The sequence below is a fragment of the Acartia tonsa genome, chromosome 10, assembly GCF_053477335.1.
Source record: "Acartia tonsa isolate MP-2025a chromosome 10, ASM5347733v1, whole genome shotgun sequence".
Taxonomy (NCBI): Eukaryota; Metazoa; Arthropoda; class Copepoda; order Calanoida; family Acartiidae; genus Acartia; species Acartia tonsa.
In genome coordinates, this window is record NC_137269.1 from 39,580,628 (window position 1) to 39,603,636 (window position 23,009).

The 23,009-nt window shown below is 32.1% G+C and overlaps 1 protein-coding gene across 2 annotated transcripts in view; it reads right to left on the minus strand.

The window, feature by feature from the left end:
- Positions 1–23,009, minus strand: part of LOC145330618 (FMRFamide receptor-like) — a 167,750-nt gene that overhangs the window by 34,018 nt on the left and 110,723 nt on the right. The window contains exons 9-15 of one of the 2 annotated variants that reach the window (XM_080175279.1): positions 16,670–16,735; positions 15,465–15,539; positions 10,987–11,055; positions 7,202–7,277; positions 3,321–3,395; positions 2,587–2,660; positions 1,265–1,294 (exon numbers count right to left, since the gene is read on the minus strand). In XM_080175279.1, coding sequence (XP_080031405.1) covers positions 1,265–1,294; positions 2,587–2,660; positions 3,321–3,395; positions 7,202–7,277; positions 10,987–11,055; positions 15,465–15,539; positions 16,670–16,735 — 465 coding nt within the window. The remainder of the gene's footprint in view (positions 1–1,264; positions 1,295–2,586; positions 2,661–3,320; positions 3,396–7,201; positions 7,278–10,986; positions 11,056–15,464; positions 15,540–16,669; positions 16,736–23,009) is intronic. The other variant, XM_080175280.1, reaches the window with a different exon arrangement.

Below are 23,009 nucleotides of genomic sequence, written 5' to 3' on the forward strand. Positions count from 1 at the left end.
TCACTTTTGGTTAGGCAAAGTTTGGTTATTTTGGATAATGGGTAACCTGCAGGGTTTGGTTCCCCCCCGCAGGAAATAGGCATAAGGTTCACACTTATTTATTAAAAATGGGAGGGTCACATTTTTATCCCAAATGATTTATTTGAAGCAAGCACAACTACAATAAAAAAGAAAATGTCCCTTCGTTTTTAATAAGTTTAAATAACAAGATATGCTCGAAACTATAATCCTGTTTAAAAAAAAAAGAATTGTTTCAACTTTTCCCAAATACTGCTGTACAACTTATAGGCATATTCATGAATTTTTCAAGTAACTTAGGGATTTCGTTTTTGTTAATAAAAAATTTTTTTTTAGATTTTTTTCAAAATATCAGGGAGGAAGTTGACATTGGACTGTTAATTTTATGATTGTACTTAAAGCTCTTTTAATCCTTGGGTTGAAAACTTTGGGCACTTTTGTTAAATTTGAATTTTATGTTAATACAAGCAGTGCCTAATGTTTAAAAAAAAATTGCATCTACAGAATCAAATTTATTATCCATAGCTTATCCCTTAAGATCCCTGAAAAACATGTTTTTGACATTTTCAATATGCTCTTTGCAATTTGTTCTTTTTAAAGTTTTATGTCGTAATTATTTTGAATGAAAAGAAAATTATTCATGTTATATTTGATAGCAATACATATATTTCAGTATCCTCAATATAGGGTCATACAATGAAATGATGATTAGATGTATGTTTAAAGATTTATTAAAATTTTATTATTTACTATTTTAAAGTAATTTTCAAGTGTGAGGGAGGAGACAATTGGTAATAAATTATAATGGTTCCAAAGTTTATTATCATAATCTTTTTCTCGTAGGCTTGAAAAGTTTGGGGACTTGGGTTGTACAAATCTTCAATGAATTGTTTTACCGTTTTGATCTACATTAGGGGTTTGGGGTTAACATCATTATCATCCATTGTCTTATCCCTTAAGATTCCGACAGAGCCCAAATTGTGTCAAAATTGTGTCAAAATGATCCATGTGACGTTATAAAAATGAGGGAGATGAGAGGAAAAGTGGGAAAGAAAACCTCTAAAAAATTTATTGATAATCCCTCATTTTTATGACGTCACATGGATTATTTTTGACACAATTTTGGCTTTGTCAAAATTTCTGTTCCATTATAGAAATGAAGATGAGGCGGGGGGGGGGGGGGTACGTACTGAATACGATTTTATCCTTTACAGGCGGACAGGGGAAAAAAATATTAATTACTTACACTTGAATGCTCTCTACATTGATATCTTCCCTAAATATAATTAAAACATTAAGAATAAGGAAAATTATAACATGTATAATTATTAATTCTATGTATTCATAAAATAATAATGTTTCAAAAGTTTTAATGGTTGAGGATTTCTATACATAAAATTACCATAAATACTATTCATCTACGTGAGCAACAATGATATCTTACGTAGTTGGTATTTCAAATGTTTCAAATCAATAATTTTTTTTTAATTCTTATTTTTTGGTGAATGCTTAATTAATGACAGTACGACATCAACAAAGCATTTAACAACAACAAACTTTTTGTTCTTGGGAACCCAGGGAAGGGACAATGGAAAGTAAATTAAATGGAATTCAAAGTTTTATAAACTAATTCTTTTAAGCGGTTCGTTTGCTTTTAAGCTTTTTGTAAATTAAGTAATATTGATTGTTTGGTACTAAGTAACAGTGTTCAAACTTTTACACTGATAAATTTTAATCTACAGATTGTTTTTCTTTGGGCCAGATTTACATCAATTTTGCAGTCCATTGTGTATTCCCTGTGGGTACCAACATTAAAATCCAAAGAAATCAATAATTAATTTCATTTTCATGATAAGAAATGTTAATTTAATGTAGTTGATTAATCAAACTAACTACAAGAGTTTCTATGTACATTTTTTTTTACAAATCATAACAAATTTTTGTACAATCTTATGTTTTTATTTCTTTCTTTTAAAGTAAAGGTTTTCATATTTGTATAAATATCCTAAGTTTTAAAGGAAAAATATCTATTAACCAAATGTTCATTTATTTCTTCAAAAAATATACATTCAAATTGTAAATTTTGATTAATTTGTTCAAACAGAAATATTTGAGGATTGAATTAACCCTTGTAAACAACAAAATTACCCCTTTTCCCAAACAAAAATAACTTCTTTTTGATTGGCTTAGGTTAGGTTAGAAGGTACTGAAAAGGCTAAAACCACATAAGAGAAAAATCATGTTTAAGGATACAAGAAAATCATTTTATGAATTCTAAATAAAAACATAAAAAAAATCAGGAAAAAATGAAAAAAAATTATTCTCAACTCATATTGTAATAAATCTAGTTTAAGGTAAATTCTAAATGGATATTATTTCAATTCATAGGTAAAATGATCCTATTACTATCTGCAAACATAACAAATAATTAGATTTAAATCTCAGTTTTATAATTCGGGCAAAAACTAACCAATCATGTGGCTCCATCTAATGAAACGTCCAATAAGAAGTCAGTATTTCGACAAGAAGAAACGTGATTGGTTCAATTTAGAGGCAAAATTAACTTACCCTGGATACACTTATGGATAAATTTCTGGCCAGGTTGTTTTTTCCTAATAATAGGAAAAGCTGTCGCCGAAATTCTAAAAACAGATTTATTTTTAAAACTTTACATATTTCCTATATAATTGTAAAACTTTAGAATTAGAGATAAAACCTAGTTAAATTTAAAAGCATTAAAAAGAAATAATTTTTCTGGACTACGAAACCAGGATTTAGACAAAAAAATGTAATGGTATCTTTCTATTAGCATTATCATAAATATATTCAATTAATCCATATCTAATACGCCCAACAAAAATCCAAATTGCAGCACTTTTAAATGAAATTGTTGAATCATGGTTCCTGATTATTTTTAAGCATTGAAACATGATTAACATAAATACTTAATTTTATGTAGGAACATAGTAATAGTGTCTGACTGATTATGACGTAACAAAAAAAAATAGCCAATGAGAGGCCACTATAAAATTTACCATTGGTCAATTACGGCCTCTCATTGGCTAATTTTTTTTTGTGACGTCATAATCAGTCAGACACTATTACTGTGTTCTTTATGTAGCCTTTGAAATTAAAAAAAGACATCCGTTCCTTAGAGAAGCCAATGTTTGAAATTGGGCAAACAGACATCTTACAAGTTCATACAAATTTCAAACATTAACGAAAACAGGTTAATTTAGCCTTATAAATTGTAAGAGAAATATTAAGATAAAAAATGTAAACAAATATGAAATATGTCTGACCTGAACCAAACATGCAGTAGATCATAAAATTTATGGCGGAATTGATAACAGCACACAACCTGGCTATTATGTCAGCTGAAATACAAAAAAATGATATTAATAATAAAATAATTATTAATCATAGACCTTGCTTTTTCAAAGCGAAACTTTTCTATAATTAGGGTCGGTTCGTCCGTCCATACGTCCGTCACAGAGAGATAGCTTTTTTCGTTAATTTAGGCATGTTAGAATTGTCCTATCGATTTCAAACTTTGCATGGTTATTCCTTTGGTAGTTAGGTACGATTTTGAACGCGTAGCAACTCTATAATAATAAAAAGAATGTCCGTACGTCCATTTTAAACATGTAACAAAATTTTATATGATGTAATCGTCCGATTGATCTGATTTTTGGTATGTTGATTCCTTGGACAACAAAGTATAATGTTATAAGCAAAGCAACTCTATAATCAAGTCCTAAAAATGTAAGTATGTCCATAAACATTATCCTTTATCAAGCAGTTTTTCAACAAATTTACTTACAATTTTGCTCCGATTCTTATACATTTATATTCTTCAGTTCTGACACTATATAAGTGTTAATGTCCGTTTGTCCTACCGCTTCAGTGCTTCGCTTTTATTGATGTTGTCATCCTTGTTAATATTAGGGTGTGTTTAATGAAAATTTAAGTTGCAATGAGGGATAATTTGAAAGTGATGCATAATATAATCATTACCATATAGTCATTTAAAAATATTGTTTTTTGATGATTCTCGTTTATTATAATCTCATATTAATTAAATCCTTAAAATATTTATTCCTGGGATATTTAGACACAATAAACTACTTTCTAATTAGAGAATTGGGGTATTGTCCCTTTTATGGCAACGAACCTTAAGGGGCGATTCTTCGTATTTTTTACAGTAGCTTTTCTCCTATTTCTAGCCCCTGCGGGGGCCTCTAACCCTGTGGGGCAATCACCTAACCCAATATAACCAAACCTAACCTAAAATAACCTATAAAAAGCCATTTTAAAAATACGATAATCGCCCCTTTTAGTGTTGTATAAAATACATAAAGATTTATTCATCTTCCTTATCCCTGCAATAAACTAATATAATTCTGCCCACAGAGCGAGGATAATTGAGAAATTTGCTAGCAGACGAAAATGGTCTCTTCCTCTTTGGGCAGGTAGTTGTCTGGATTAGACATCTTTTCTTATACATTTATTAATTTTTGAATATGGAACGCCATTTTCACAAATTTCTAATTTTCAAGAACGTCATGTATTTTTATGGCAGTATCAGAGAGATAAAGATCTCTGATAGATTATTCAATGGGCACCAGAATTTTCTCCCAATATTTATAAATGACTAGAGTAATCATGTTCAGAGGTGCAAGGCAATGAATCAAATCTTGACTAATCTTATAATTCTACAAGTTGCAGTGTGGATCCTTTTTCATACCGATTATCCTTATATAAAACATTCAAAGACAGAAATACCGTAGGGGAGAGGGGTATTTTTGCATCCTCCACCCTCGCCGATATTTTTGAGTTAATTTATCGTATTTTAAAAAGTGGGGGTAGAGCGTTGTATATCAATTTATTCGGCAGCGTTAGCATTGTGAGGAATAATAATGATTCTCTAGTGTCCTATCCCGTTATCCCTGCACAGTTTAGAGTTTAGAATTGTTGGCACAGTAAACTGCAATAATCAGGCATACGAGGATAGGTCAATTTTAACAACTTTTTTTCTTGAAAAAAAATAAGACTGCAAACGGCCAAACACGCAAACAGAAGTTATCAGGCTGGTTGTAAAACACATGAATTAAACTTTTTGACTCAAATAACACTCTCTTTACACTATTATTATTTAATACTAGCGGCTACGCCCCTAGAGGCCTCTAGGGGCACTTGAGGAGGGGAGAGTCGAATTTGATAACCCAATTTATTATTTTAGATTTGAAAAGAAAATGTAAAGAAAAATTTTTGGGGGAAGGAATTTTTTTTTTGGGGGGGGTTTACTTTTAGTTTTAAAAAAAAATTTTTGGGTTTTTTTTCTAGGGGCGATTTCTCTTGGGAGGGTGGTTGTACCCTCCCCCAAAATAGTTATAAATCTATGAGAAGCTACCCTGTTAAGGAGAACCCGGTTCAGCGGTTAGCGCGATCCTTTCGTACAAACAGACAGACATCCTGTTACTTTAGTATAAGGATTAGCTGCGCCCCTAACACTAGATACTATATATTATGGTAGAAAGGTGGAAAAATAACCTAATACCATCACAACTCAAATGGACTGAACTAATGTGAAGCCTTCCTAAAATGAAGAACTGTAAAGGGGTAGTTGCACGAAATGAATTTAAACTTTAATTTAGTGAACTGCATATTTTTTCCTATTCAATGGTTTCAACTACATATAGGGCAAATATTTGTAAGAATTTTAATTTTGTAGCATGTAAATAGTTATAAAAATATCAAGACTTAAAAATAGTGTTTTTTTTATATAAGCAATTATTATAGCTGGCTTATTTTCACAAAAAACAGCATGACTACAAATTTAGTGATGTCTAATTGTTTGATATCTATTGTAATGCAAAATTATATATGTTTGATGCTGTCATTATGGGCCCTGCTGTTACGATCTAACATTGGCTGTGTTGTCAGCCGTTTAAACAACCTTTGTAAACTGCTGAAAATTGTCTTTCTTTGTAGGTTTGATCTAAATATTCAGTTATATGTTAAATTATTTTTAATAGTTATTTCTCGTATCGTATTATAAACGGCTTTCCGCGGATATAGAATATACAATTATAAGATTAAAACTATTTTTTTTTAGCCCCGTGGTGCCGAAGGCACCGGCTAAAAAACTGGTTTTAATCTTATGATTGTACATTCCTATATTCGTAGAAAACTGGATATGATACGATGCAAGACATAGTTTTTTCGTATGGATGAGAACCGGTTCCTATCCACCGGATTCGAATGAATACGAGAAAATTACTTCTTTTCTTTCAAGAAGATCCTTATTGTATTAAAAGGAAGTCCGGTACTTTTTATGTTTAAATTGTTTTAATTATATGAAGAAAATTACATAGGTATATACATGATTGGACTTATATGAATTGGTAGAAATAGTACATCTTATATCTTAGATTTGTAATACTATTAATTAGCGAGGAAGGGAAAGAGCAAATTCGGTTTAATTTTAATAAAAAACATTCTTTCGAAAAAACAGAATTTCACCATTAAGACTGCAGGGGAAAAATTATTTATCGCAAATTGTTCTTTCTCTAGGGCGCTGATTATAGATCCATTGAAGCATTATACTAATAAATATAAAGGTTTCCTAGGATAATTCCTCGATCCTGAGGATGAACCACAAAAAAATGGGTTATAGTCACTTTCGTGGCAACGCCTCTTAAGGGGCATTTCATCGTATTTTCAAAGTAGCTTTTCTATTTCCAACACCTTCGGGGGGCTCAAATTTTGTAAAATAACTTAATTTTATATTTATTAAATCAACTTCAAAATTATGATTTCATTTAATGAAGTAATTCTCTATGTAAGAAATAATTTTTATTTTGAGATGACCTTTGACTGTTTTTTTTTAGCCGCTTTCAATTATATGATAAGTAGTTCTAATGTGAAAAGTACAAAATTAGCCAGGTAAGGATTAATTTTCCCAATTTGATACACTTAATTCTCCCTTTTGTAGATTACAATTCGTGGTTAAAACGTTTTGACCCTCAACTTAAGGAACTAACTAACAAAGATTCAATAAATGTCTCAAAAGTTGCAGAGCCAACGAATAATAAAACGTTATACTAACTTCGGGGACTAGTGTAATAAACAGCTCAATGTCAATATTTGAAGCACAGCAACTCTATACCAATGTCTTTACCTTTGTATATATCCTGTGAGACTTCATATTGAACTTCATTTTCTAAACATATCATCATGGACTTTATACTGATAACCTAAAAACATAAATTTGGTTTTTAATCACATTCGATAAAATTTAAACCGTTTTAAAACTTTCATTAATTTTCTTCGATATCATATTTCAACCAAAACCTTTTTTTGATGCCTTTTTTTAGATTAGGTTAGATTGCCCCGTAAGCAAAGGGCTAATAATAGATTATCTTAAAAAATACGAATAAGGAAAAGGTGTTTCGATGGTCAAGATAAAGGTTTAAGTGAAAGCACATTAGCAATGGACTACGACCATTTATAGGACTAACATGAAGACCTTTTCTCTGACTACTTTAGTTTTCTTACTAGACTGGACATATAGCATACACAAATCCAATTATTTTAGCATACATATTATGTTATATCTTTAAAAATAAAAAATAAACAGATTGAATAAAGAGAAAGCTAATGAATGAAATTAGCGGCGTGGACAATACTCGAGGTAATCAGTGCAAATATACCCCCCCCCCCCCTCCTTTAAATGGGAGAAATCATTTTTTTGTTATGGGGTTTATTGACCATGTAGACTAAAAAACTTATTCTTCAAATTTTCAAATATCTGCTTGTTTAAGAATGTTTTCGGCTAGGCTAGATAGACGGTATATTTTTGATTTTGAATATTCTATTTGTCCGTCCGTATGTTTGTCTTTTGTGTTACAAACTAAAAATGCCATCTTAGTTTTCTTTTAACCACCATGATAAGTCCTATGTACGCCTCAGAATGGGAGTGAAGAAAAGTGCATTTACAAAATTGATGGGCTTAGTCTTTCATTTAATATATTTTATCACATTTAATGTGAGAATGTTGCTATTATCATATTCAAAATAAATGCTGTAATAAGCTTTAAAATATTTAAACACTAGTCTCTCATTGGACACAAAATGACGTCCAATAAGAAAAAGGAATAAAAATATTGGAAAGAAAATTATTTTATTTCAAAATTAATTCTTGGCATTTTGGAATAAAAAATATAGGGGAAAGAAAATTATTTATTTCAAATTTATTTCTGGTCTTGAAATAATATTCATTATTTTATTTTAATTCGAGTGTCAACCAATAAGAAATAGGCATGCTGTTTTAAAAGTTTGGAATAAAAATTATTATTTTTTGTCAATTCCTTTTTTCAGAGTATAAAATGAGAATAAATTTTCCAACATCATTATTGATTTCTAATTTAACATTTCATACAGGGGGTAATATTTATTTCAACATTTTTTGTCATTTAAAATCAAGTGTCACAAAAATAATAATATTTAACATAAAAAAGAAATTTTTAAAATAATTTTGTTTTCTTTATTTGTTGAAGATTTAAGCCCAAGCTTTTTCTGAGGGGGGAGACCCCCCTCAACCCCCCCTCTCCTGAGGGGGGAAACCCCCCTCGCCCCCCCCCCTGACGCTCTCTTCTTTAAATCTTTCATTATTTCTGTAATTTATTCTAACTATCTTATAAATTTCAAAACATCAGATAAAAAGGAAATAATTTGCTGTACATTATTAAAAAATTTAAAAATTGTAAAAAAAATTCCAACATGATTTTTAATTTTAAATACAAGAATATTTTTTCCTATATGATATGTTAAATTAAAATACAGGAATAATTTTGTACTGTGGAATTGAAGAAATAAATGCTGTACATTAGAGTGGCTTGATTTTCAATGATTTTCTAATTTAAATGTGCTACATACACTTTCTGTCTGAACATCATATAAGAGACCAAAAAATGAAAAGAAAATATTTTGAATAATGGGGAGGCTCGCTGATGCATGTAAACTTTTAGAAAGACACTTGTGGGGAGAATTTTTTTTTTTTTGGGGGGGGCGGGGGCAATTATTTTTCTTTCAAAGTATAGCTTTATGCACCTTCCCAATTTTGTCTTGAAGAGTAGAATAAGAATAAAAAATCTGTTTTTAAAACTATTGATCCTAGCAAGAAAAATCCATAAATAAATTTAAAAACCAAGAGATTTTACATTTAATTTAAGATTTTTCATGCTTGGATGAATATTTTTTAAAACCAATTTGATATTCTTATATTAATCAACAAGACAAATTCAAAAAGATGCATAAAGCAATACTTTGAAAGAAAAAAAGTTGCACCTCCAGAATAAACTTCTAAAATTTTTAATGCATGGAAACACCTTCCCCCCATTTCCCCTCAAGGACAAAATCAATTTTTTATATTTAGGTTTCTTATATGACGTTTAAACTGTAGATGTTGATTACAAATTCAATGTCCAAAATTGATCCACTCTACTGTACATTGTTTTAATTTAATATTTGATGTGGGTATAAACATTAGACATAGTTGGTCAATCTGACCCCATTTTTTTCTTAAAAAGAAACCTTTGTTCACTTTTTGTTGTACATATATGAAATACAGCCCTATAAGCAACATTATTTGCAACTAAATTTTGCAATGATATAATTTTTAGAAAGATAACTTTATTATAAGAAATTAAATTATTTATAACTAACTTATTATATGTTGTGTCATACGCTTCACATTATATGATGGAAGAAATATTTTCTTCAAATATTTCACCCAAGGAAAGCTTTAACCTAAGATATTCAACAATTTATAGCTGATACATAATGTAAACAAAATTCCCTTGTGCTGTCTCTAGGTTATCTCTATTGTATAAATGAACGTACAAAAGAGGAGGAGAGAGAGAAGAAAATAGACAGAAAAGTGAGGGAGGGGGGAGGGGGAAGAAATATAGAGAAAAATAGACAGAGATATTTATTGTTCACCCTTAGATGATGTAAATTTTTTGATAGACTTTTTTGAATTTAAGAAAAAGATAGAGAATGAGACAAAACCAAGTATCGTATTTTATTAATATTGCTTATACAAGAAAGGTCATTCAAAATTATTTCACCAATATTAAGGTCAAGTGACAAAAATTTAAATTTCCACCTACTTCGCCCCCAGAGGGGGCAATAGTAGAAGGAAAATTCAAATTTTGATCACATGACCAAAATTGTTGAAATAATTTTAATATCCTTTCTAGCATTCACAATATTACGAAAATATGATAAATAACTATTATTAGCGTAGCTCTTCTATAACTAGGTGTAAAATAAATATTTCGGTCCATTTAATCGAAAATTAAGTAAAAATTGCTTTCTTGTTTGTTGACAAATCAAAAATTGTAAAAAAAAACTTCAACAAAAATATTATTTTTTTTTTGCTGTATATATAATACTTTTCTGTTATATTATATTTGTCAGATTATTTTTTGCTACGCTACTTTAATACAAAGCTTGCCTTGTTTAATAAGCCTTAGAGCGCTATAATTAATTCTATTTCAGATTTACATTCAAAAATACTGAAATAATTTTTCTCTTTTTAAATCTCTAAATATTTACAGTTTAGCAACGCGGTTTTTTTGGTTAAACGATTTTTATAATTCCAAAAGTATGCAAAGGGGGTGGGCAAATATACCAACCCAGCTATTCACACAGAAAATTTGCCCGTACTGGAGAGGTTGTACCTATTCCGAGGGGGGGGGGGGGGCTCCTAAAAATCATAATTCCGGGAGGAGGAGGGGGGGGGGATCTCCCCCATCTCAGAAACGATAGATATATCATAACAAACTAAAAATCATAGTTGCTCAAAATTTAAAACCAAGAAAATCAAAATCAATCTTAACGCCGTGGAACAGTTAATTACCGTTAAAAATGGCAATAATAGAGTCAAATAGAAGGTGTTACCTCGAAAAAGCTGATACCAAGACGGGGAACATTCAAAGCAAGGAAGACGACAACAAGAATTGACATCACCTGAAATTGAATCCATTAGTTTATTTAATCCAGTATTACTGGGTAGACTAAAAAAATCATAGAATTAATCTCTCGTACGGTGGGGGCTTAAGGGAAAATAAGTCATGTTCCAATACGCGGACAACCGCTCATATATTAATTGTTATACAAGACTCACATGAGATTAAATATCCACTAATTCTAAGACAAAAATGCAACTGTAATGCCTTACCTAAGCAAATAAGACAAAAAAAAACAAAAAGGATTATTTTTTATGAAGAAAAGCCAATTTTACTCCAATTCTTATTTTCTAATATTCTAATATTTTTGGAAAAAATTTTCGGACAAACAAGCTGAAGTATGAGAATATATAGAATTGGAGATTATTTCTCATTAAAAGGTAAATTCTATTGTTAAGTATATTTAAATAAAAAATGATTCGAAAAAATTGGGTTATTTCAATACAAACAATAAACAACTTTTTTTCCAGTAGAAAAGCTACTTTTTAAAAATATTGGTTTGTCTGTATGTCCGTCCATTACTCTAGCTTTAACATCATTTAATTGATACGTTTCATTAATTGACTGTCATCTTCCAATCATATGTAGTAATTTGTCAGAAGCTTAAGATATCTGAAATTGATGATCCGAATAGTTTTTTTTATTTTGAGAAACTTAATTATGGTTTAAGCTATTTTCCTGAACTCCCACATCCTACTTTAGGAGCTAGAGGCGAAGCAACTAGTGTTATAAAATGAAAAAGATATATGTTTTTCTATCTGTCTGTGGCGAAGGATCTCACTACCCGCTGGAAAAAAACATTGTGATATGATTATCCCTTACATCAGAGTTTCTTGTAGGTTTATTATTATTATTTCAGGAGAAAAAATCTCCTCCTTAAAAGAATTAAAATGTAAAGTGAAAGGTCGTAATATACCCTTATATAAAATGTACCTTTATGTGAAACGTACCTTTGTGTGAAACGTTTTTTTGTGTAGTTTACCCATATGTAAAATATACATTTTTGTGAAAGACATTTTTTTATGTGAAATATACCTTTATGCCAAATATACCTTTATGTGAAATGTTTTTATGTGCAATGTATCTTATGTGAAATGTATCTTTATGTGAAGTGTACCTTTATGTGAAATGTACCTTTATGCCAAGTGTACGTTTATGCCAAGTGTACCTTTATTTGAAAAGTACCTTTATGTGAAATGTTTTTATGTGCAATGTATCTTATGTGAAATGTATCTTTATTTGAAATGTACCTTTATGTGAAATGTACCTTTATGCCAAGTGTACGTTTATGCCAAGTGTACCTTTATGTGAAACGTACCTTTATGTGAAATGTACCTTTATGTCAAACGTACCTTTATGTGAAATGTACCTTTATGCCAAGTGTATCTTAATGCCAAATGTACCTTTATGTCAAACGTACCTTTATGTGATATGTACCTTTATGTCAAGTGTACCTTTATATGAAATGTACCTTTATGTGAAACGTATTTATGTGAAGTGTACCTTTATGTGAAATGAGTTTATGTCAAATGATACTTTATGTGAAATGAATTTATGTGAAGTGATTTTATGACAAATATTACTGATCCGCTATTAATAAGCATAATTGTACTCGTTGAATTATGTTTTTATCTTTTTATATCTATGCATTAACAATTGTTGAAAACAACAACAACAAAAAAAACATAAAAATATAAAAGAAAACATTACAAAAAATCTCCTACGTACGTGAATAAAAGAAAAATTAATTAACGTCCACAGTGGAAAAAAGTTAAATTTTTATATAAAAATTTACACAATTCTAAACAAGTTTGCTTTTATGCTGGTTTACAAAAAGTAATTAGCGATTTAAAAGGATAAGACAATGACCCCTGCTATAGATTATAATCAGTGGTTGAAACGTTTGGACACTTCACGTAATGAACTAACCAATCAGAATTAAATAAAAGTACCCAAAGTTATTAAACTACTGAATAAAAAAGATTTATTACAAGACTTTGGGGACTAGTGTAATAAATAGCCAAATGTCCCGTATTTTCCTGGATTTAACAAATAGCCTAAAACATTCCCTGGACCAACAGAAAACTTCTCTAAAATTTGAACGTTCAGCCGTTTACAAGATCGTAGCAGACATGCATACGGACAGACACATACATCCTGTTACTAAAACTAGTCATCAATAATTCCACTGTGTTTATTTGTTATTGAATATTATATGAAGTTATCCAAGGAACAAATGTTTAATTAACAAATAGGTTTATACATGTTATATGTATAATATACATATAATATACATATTACAATTTTTTTTCTCTAGATATTTTTTTATAAACGAAGCAAATCTATAATTTACTTTGTCGGTAGTATTTAAAAATGCAGGGATGTAAAGACAATGGCCGATAAATGCATGTTAATCCCAATAATGATACACAAATTTACCCTTTCTGTAGAATACAATTAGTGGTTGAGATGTTTGGACATTAACATGATTAACCAACCAATCAAAATTCAATAAAACTCCCCAAAGTTGTTAGGCCAACGAATAATAAAATGCCATTATAAAAACTTTTGGGACTAGTGTAATAAACAAATGTCTTTCTCTACTTTTAAAAAAGGACACTTTCTATAATTTAAGTATGGTTTTAGTCTTATATAATCTTCCATTTTAATATCCGTGGAAAGCTGTCTGTAATACGATGCGACAAATGAATAATCACAATCAGAAGAAAAATCCATTTCAATATGTCTTTAAATAAAAAAATTGAAACTTAAAACTTTATTTTGTGATTTGGAATTTGGTTTTGATTTTATGTGGAATTTAAGTTAAATTGAAAATTCCGGTAATTTTGCTTCAAACGAAACTGGACCACAAATAATCTTTGGAAAATAGTATTTATGTTGCTTAGGCTAGGTTAGATTAAGAAAGGGTTTAGAGAGCCCAGTTGAAGCTACAAAAAATAAGTGAATAAGGGGTTTGAGGGGTTAGGAGCCTACTTGACAGATTATTGGATTAATCTAAAATTCTAAATTCTGTAGCGGGAAATTCGATCAAGAAAATAAATTTGTTTTTCAAAAATGTACAATTTAAAATAAACTCTTGAATATATTTTTAATTAATGTTTCTTTTAGTCCTATTGTGTAAAGAATATTTTAAAACCTTCCAGGATTGATTTTTAACTTTAAAAATATTCTGTAATTAAATTGGATCTTATTATATAAAAAATGATTTCATCATTAAGATTAAGAATATTCTGTTATTTATGTGAAAATTAGTTTTTCTTGAAAACTTATATCCCCTACCTAAGAATAAATATGTGATATAAGATGTTAAGACAGGAAGAAAATAATTAATATTAATGAGAGATAAAAGGAAAAATAACTTAATATAATATAATATAACTAGCAGCTCCGCCCCTCGTCTCTAGAGGTTTTGCCACAAGAGGTGATCAAAAAATTTTTTTTGGCCAAATTCGTAAAAGGACCAAGGAACTCTTCAGCAAAAACAAAAAAAAGAACCAAGGAAATCTTCAGCAAAAAAAAAATGGGGAGATTTCTTAGGTTTTTGGGAGGGTTGGGGGTTTCCCACCCCCTAAGAAAATAGCCTAAAACCACCACAGGACCAGTAGGTATATGATCGTTTCAGTGGTTACCGAGATCTTAAGGGACGGACAGACAGACAGACAGACGGACAGACGGACAGACGGACAGACGGACAGACAGACGGACAGACGGACAGACAGACGGACAGACAGACGGACAAGCAGACGGACAGACAGACGGACAGACAGACGGACGGACAGACATCATTCTACTTTGTATTATAGATACATGGCATTAGCCAACTTATGGAAGATAACAAAACAAGGATGATTATATCAGGGAGGAAAGGGACATTACACTAGTCCTACAAGATTCTAAATAACGTTTTCTTATTCATTGGCTTAAAAACTTTTATTTTTATTTAAATTTTTCTTGAATTTTGATTGGGTGGTTCAATAAGTCGAGTGTCCAGACGTTTCACCTACTATAATTGTATTCTAAAGAAGGGGTGTATTATCATTGGGGATGAACATCAATTTGTGGGTCATTGTATTATCCCTTTAGATTCCTGCTATTATAACAATAAGTAAGAACCCCGCAAAAATAAGTAGTAAGTTTTTTTGTATGTTTTGAGTGCGCTAACCACTGAACCTTTTTTATTTTAGGGAAGCTTCATATAGGTCCCGAGTTGGTTTAGGCTGTTGTTAATTTATGTTTATAGATGGTTTTAGGCTATTTAATAACCTATAAATATATTATTGAGACCCCCAACAAAATAAATTTGTACTGCAAATAGTTTTAATATGACATGACATGAAAAAAATATATAAAAATTGAACATAGACCAAAAATTAGAATATTTAGAAATACCTTGGCAAGAAGAAAGTCTCTGGTGCGCCTGCGAGTAGAGTGGAAATATCTTGTCTCTGACATGTGATTATACACCTAAAAAAACAAGAAAAACTGTGACCATCTATTATTTGTAGTCATATATGAATTTCTTTTGCCACTAAAAGGAACCAATCATATGTATCCTTGTTAAAAGAATCCAATAACACGTTAATAATTTGACGTCTTTCGTTTCATCGGCAAATTATGTCCCATCCTTTTTTTTATGAAAATTATTGTAGTGGATAGCTAGCTGATTTCATTTCAACTATCGGAATAAAAATCTGTCAATAAAAAAATATTATCGTGTTTAAACAATGAAATATTATGATAATTTTGCGGACACACGACATACGTATATGCACAAAGTATGGAGTATAAACTTTGTGAAATTAAAAAATACAGTGCTTTTTCATAATTCATAATAGTAAACCTTTTCGTCTGTTTATTTTTATTTCTGCTGCTATATAAAACGTTTGATATTAAAAAATATAAGTAAAGCCAATTGAAACCAATTACTTTACACACATAGGACTTGTATACAACTGACATACAATCAAAAGGAAAGTTGTTTGAATACTTGGGAATAATATGGCATAAAAATCTATTACAAACAAAACAGTATTTAAAGAATTTTGAAATAAAGACAAATTCATCAATACAAACTTTGGCGAAAAATACTATTCTGAAATATGGGAGAAACAAGTTTAAATTGATCAAACAAAAATTTCAATTCTACTCCAAAAGTAAATTTTCGCAAATTTTAAACTTTAAACTCAATCTTTTGAAATTTAATTTAAAATAAATAAAACATAAGTCAATTGAAAGTTTTGAAAAATTAGATTTAAAATTCTGTCTACGCTTTAATTGAATGAATTTGTGCCATTTTATCTACAAATTACCTGGTTCAAATGAAAAATACACAAAAATTTTGGGCACTTCTAGCTGCTGCGCCCCTGACCTCTAAAGGCATTTTAGAGAGAAATACAGAGGAGCTTAAATCAGAAAATCCAAACTTTAGTTTTGAAATGCGCGTTTAAATTCTACGGAGATTCCTTAGAAAGATTATTCTGATTTATAATTTAATATTAAAATTTATATTTTTTTTGTTACATTTTTATTATTATTCAATAAGTCGCTAAATATGGATGTTGTCATCCTTGTTTGAGTTTCTGCTTGATATTTACCTTGTAGTTTAAGCTTGAGAGTAGAATAAGAGGAATAACCCCAGTTGTTGAGAAAGGATGGAATATCTAAAAAATAGACATGAGAAAATAAACATAAACAGTCAAATATCAAAGTTTCATATTGGTTTAATAATTTGGACTGTTTTGTCTAAGACAGGGAAACAACAACAAAATATGAATATTTGACACTGTTCATTAATATTCCTAGGTAGTGTGCATGATCTGTTAAATTTGGAGAGATATTGCACTGATACTGTAAAGGTTACAGGTAAGATGTAGATTTTGCATTGACTGTTTTGTAAATATCATTTAACAACAAATTAATAAACCCTACACGTAGTGTAGGGTCACTGCTAAACACTATTGAGAAATAAGACAAGTCAGCTGAATCCACAACGTAAGAATAAAAATGGCAGCATCAGTAACCTGTAAAGAAAGGTGGAACAGTTAAAGCTTTCCCTTAATACTTTCTTCAGGTATCTGATAAATGACATTTTCCCCGAGAATTTTAATGGCTTACATTTTATTATATTGGACCTTATTGCGTTTTTATGTGAAAAGGATAAATAGCCATTGCATTGATCCGTTGACCTGTCTAATTATCCTGAACTATGCAGACAAAGGTTGTGTGTGGAGTCAAAGGCTTGTTGGAAAAAAAAGTTCCTATTATTCTTGATATTCAAATAAAATGCATCTTTTCAAAATTTACTTCTAGTACAAAATGTGCAGGCTCAATTAATATCAAAAGAGTATTATTCAATAGTTACATCAAAGGGTGATATTGAAATGCATACTTTTAATGAAATTTGATTTTAAATAGAAATCTTTTAAATAGAAATGTTCATTTTAATTTATTTTAATGACTGAACAAAATTCTTTTAAATCTTTGATGAGAATAATTCAACTTTTAACAAGCAAAACTTGTCTAAACTAAACTTAAACAAGAGCAACCATGTCCGTTAATAGAGAAGCAATAGCAGACCATCGTATGTTTTAATGAAAAAACAATATAGTATTACATAGTAATAATAAAGGACATTCTCCAATCAATGAAAGTAAAATTTAATTTTGCCAGGTATTGTAGAAAACACTTTATATTTCAGTTTTTAAAGTAAAGAAACTCATTCATGAATTATGTGCTTTTTTGTTAAAAATGCAATTATTTTGTGGCATAGTGTCAGATGGACATATGGACATTATTTAGTTATAGACAAGCTGCTGTACTATAATGTTTATTCTTTAAATGCATTTAAACATAATTAATAAAAATCAGATGAAAACAGGTAATTTCACTTCAATCCAAAATGGACCACAAACAAATTTTAAAAAAAGATAAATAATAAATTTGGGATGGAAGAATCGCACATAGGGTTTGAGGTCTCTGCATATTCTACAAAATTGAAATGAGGTTGGGACAACTTAGATGATCCACATATTTGTGACGTATGAGGGGATGTACAGACAGACCGGAATACGAGTATAGAGTAGCTTCGACACAATTATATATTAATAATATAACAAAGGTATTTCTAAAAAATACAAGATTTATTAAGTAATTAAACTGGTTAGAATAGGCAGATTAATGGGATTATTATTTATTGGATATATTTAAATATGATATCAATTAAAGGCTGGGACGTCTCGTTTTCTGTACAGGACAGAAAACCACGTGCACAGGAATATGGGACTAAGACTGTCGACAACCTAGCATATAGGTATACAGTCTACCAAGTGTAAGCTGGTGGTGAGATGTTCACACGAGGCCTACATAAAATCAACTAGTCCCTCAACACAGCAGGATGGAGTATAATGGCGGTTATAAGTGGAGGTCTGACTCAGCTAGAGAAGTATAGGAATATGGACAGGGATGGAAATGCATAAACTTGAATGGAGAATGCCACACTCGCCTCCTTCTGAGGGAATATGAAGTATTCCCTCACAGTTGACCTGCACGCCTGCTTCTGCGGGTTGTTGTTGTACTCGCAGGTTCTTCGATTGCGGCCATAGCCCTTTTTACGATATCAACAGGATTGGATTCTGAGGGAGTAGGATCTTCTGGAGCTTCTGGAAGCTCTGGAGCAACAGCATTCTGGAGGGCCAACACGCCTTCGCAGGGAGCCGGGGCCACTGGGTCCTCAGAGACAGCGCCAGCCTGTGGGTTAACAGGCAGATCAATTCCAGATGGAAAGAGCTCGCTGATTTGAGCGTCAAGCTCTGTGTCACTGTTTTCCTCTGCAGGATCAAGGACCTCGGGATTGCCTTCTCTATCAGTGGGCCTGTATTCATCAGAGCACTCAGAACCACCATAGTGGGAAATCAGCTCAACCCCATCATCATCTGGCCGGGGTGCGTCCTCAGCGGGAAGGGATGCCTCTATGGTCGCCACATTCTGCCCAGGTACATTTACAATATTACAACGAGTATTAATATATTTAATTACCCTGTCAGAGTTTTGGTCCAACAATCGACTAGTGGACTCAATAACAGAGGTCATTCGTGCTTTTAGCTCGACGGTCGAGTCCTCGGAGACAGTGCGAATTTTTTCGCGCAAAGTTTTGCGGTTCCGCAGTAATTCGGCGGAAATTTCAATAAGGCGCTTGCCATGGTGTATATGTGCTTTCTCAACATATGAGGCATTGTTAGCAATTTTAGATTCCAGGCTTCTCTGGAAGGGGAGAAGAGCTTCTTCTATTGCTTCTTTTACGGTGGAGGATAGGACTTTTTTCCATTCCTCAGCAGTCACCCAAAAAGCTTTAGGCTCAATTTTGCTTTCTGCTAATGTCTCTTTTTTAGGGGGTAATGGAGGCGGTTGAGTTTCCACCTTAGCCTTCTTGGCTGCTGGGCCGCCGCTGCCTGTTGGTGTTGGCGGTCGTTTTTCTACCGCTTTTGGGGCTGATTTTACGGCGACTACCTCTAGTTCAGGTGAGGCATTACGTTTTGGTGGTGATTCCACCCGATTTTTTTGCGGTTCCCCTCCCCTAGGTATCATATTTTGTTCCATTAAAGGCCTGACCCTAGGTCTGGCTTTATCGGGATATTCGTTGGCTTCTAAACTTTTAGCCTGCCGCAAGTTTTCTTGCAATTCAAGGAGCTCCTTTGGAACATCTTTTCCAGCGGTGCGATAGACGTGGATCGATTTTGAGACACACTGGAGTTCAGTGAGGTTTTCAGGGTTGCGTGGCGGTTTTACTCGAGGCTGGGTGTGATACCTGTTCTCGTCAGGCTCATAGTAGGCTTCCTCATGGCCCTGGGGATAGCCCTGGTTGTTGTCGTAATAATAGTCCTCTTCATTGTAGAAGGGTGCCTCTTCATATCCACGACGGTATGAAGGGTGACCGGCCCCATGGGAGTGGTGAAAACCCCTTGGGAAATTTCGCCTGGGATATCCTAAAATAAAAATAATATACTTAAAATTAAGGGTCATTAATTCCTTATACCGAATAAGGAAATATTTTTACAAAGACGACCTTCAGGGACGACAATCTTATAGGTATATATGTCTGTTTACAGGTCGTCCGTTTTTTGGAGATTAGTTTTCCCCATTATTTGTAAAATCCCGTAATTCGTGTGTTTCACTCGTACCTCCTGCTTTGTACGCGTGAATCTTGGTGCAGGCTAATATGTAGATGATAAAAACGACGCATAATAACGACCCTATTCCTGTAAGGATGGCTGCTACTACAAGCACCATATGGTACCAAGTACTAGATAGGAAATCAACCACTTTATGATACGTTTGAATAAACCAGTAGTCGGTAATTTTTACTTCAAAATTATTAGAGTCCGCGGCCAATTGGCTGAGGTATAATTCCTCGGCGCTTTCTGAGAAATTAGTTTTTTCTAGGCTTTGCCAAGAATGATAAAGAAATAGGCTAATCGGTTTATCCATAAGATATTGGTTTACATTTAATATTTGCATACCCTGCCCTTGATTCCCAATGAATTTTCCTTGGTACAAATGTAAGAAAATTGGATTTTCAGAACATTTGGTCGGGGTTAGATGGGTGGTGTTAACCAATCTGCGTGAAAACAGCGATATCCCCATAGTCTTATTATTGATTGAAACCGAGAAATGATCCACAAAACAGGGTAAATTTTCTCCCACAGAAACATTGATTTTAAGGTTATTGCATTGTATTACCAGATCCAGCTCACCGAGCGCCCTAACTAACTTTTTACGATGGGTCTGAATACTACTTTTAGACAGAAAGTGGTTCTGTAAGCAGCGATTTTCGGGGACAATTAATTTACTATATTGTTGGTAGGAATAAAAAATCTCCAGTGGTAGCATGTCATCTTTTTCCTTAGCGTTTAAAAGTGGAAAATATGGTTTTACAGAATTTGTAAACCATACCATTAAGTTATCAATATTAGTTTTGTAATAAGATAATTCAGGAATAAGATTTTCGAAATGTCTTTTATCTTTAAGTTCTAGCGCTAGCGTAATTTGGGGATCGATCACTAGATATTTTTGGTCACCCTGTTCTCCTTCAAATGTAAACAATGAAATATTAAAGATGTCTACCGTTCGCCAAGGAGAAGTGAATTTTGAGCGTTATCAGATTTATCATCCGAGATAATTCGATCGTAGCCTAATCTAAGATTGTGATCTAGACAATTGTTTCCCACCCAGTGACTACCCAGGTAACAGCCCGCCTTTGTTTGTAATAATTCAACAGGTTCAGCCTGGACCCCTATTTGTTTTTCCTCAAATGTCCCAGGGATAAAAATGCCGTTAATGGCTACGCCGTGTCCCTCGCAGGCGGGGTCAATGCCGTTAAGGAGGTCGTTGGGGTAAGAAAGCGTCCCGTTTACAATAAAACGCGTATATGACATCTGGTGTTCATACACTGAGACCGATTTTCCTTCAAATTTAAATATTTTAGTATTGGACATGGTGTAACAGTCTTCATAAAATACGAGGCTCGGTATCTCCACCAGTGCTGGAGCAGCGAGGTGGACATGGCTATATCTGCCACAATACCAGTAGTGTGTACTGGTTCGGAGGTGGCAACGAATTCCAGGTATAATTTTTCTTTCAACCTTTTGAAGCAGGTGAAATTGTTTTTGTTCGATATTAGTAATATTAAGAAACGCAGCGCATTCAGAGATTTTCAAACGCGGGTTTTCGTTTGCTACACATTGAGTCGCATCTATTTGTATTATTTCGGACGCATTTGATTTTGCCAAAATAATAAAAAGCCCCAAGAATCCCAAAATAAATTTACCTCGAGCTCCTGGTGCTTTTGCCAAATGATGCTGCATTTTTATTTTTATGCTTCTTGTTTTTCTCTGAAATATGTTAATTCGTTAGTTTTAACGTATATTTTCTTTTTTTTTTTTTTTTTTACTTTCATTATCATACATACATAAATTAAGCTATATACATTTGCCACTCTTATTTTATATACATTTTATTTCTTCCTTTTAATTGGGTTATGCAGTCCGATTTGGACGTGTATGCGGTTATCCCCCCCTTGTGACCTAGTTTTTCTTTCTTCTTCTAATATATATTTAGGTACTATGCTTTGTTTGTTAACATTAATAACTTTTTCAGGGCTGGATTGATTGGGTTGTTGTGCAAAGAAGGATGCCTCGGACGGGACAGTCTCTTCTAAGAAACTATTTTCGACATGGATGTTAGGACCGGATGACCGATCTGCGCCAAGTGATTCTTGGTCTTTGGGCTGTGGCTCAAATGGTGAGTTTTTTTCCATTATATCCCCTCCCCCATCGCAATCCACCCCCCCTTGGGGTAAGTCCTGATTAATTTCAGGGTTTTCTTCGATAAATTCATCGTTATCATTATCTAGGTAGGTAAAATCGTCGTTTTCTATACCTTTATTATCGTACATTTCGGTTTGTCCGGTATTATCTATGGTCAATGTTATTTCCTCAGACGGGACAATTTCTTCAATTGGAAAGACGTTAAAGGAAAGTGTTTCCCCCAATAATTCTACTTTAGAATCTATTTTTCGTATTTTATCTCTACTAACAACTTGGTTAGTTTTTATTGGATTTGATCCAAAGGGACTAAGTTCAAAAAGGGCCTCTGAGAATTTTTTTTGTTACAATAAAGGGACCCCCATAGAAAGATTGCAATTTTTTGCTGACCCCTATCTTGACTAGGTTAAAAAAGGCAAAGCATACGTCGTTAACGAAAATGGGGGATGAAGCCTTTCTAGATTTATTTTGAAATTCTAAATAGATTTTAGATTTTTTGGAAACCTGTGCAATAATTTCTTCTAAATTTTTTAGGTAGTTTAAGTAAGACCTGCAATTAATGTCTTGCCTGTTCTGCAGAATTGGTGAAAAGAAATCAAGATTAAGAGTTGGTTGT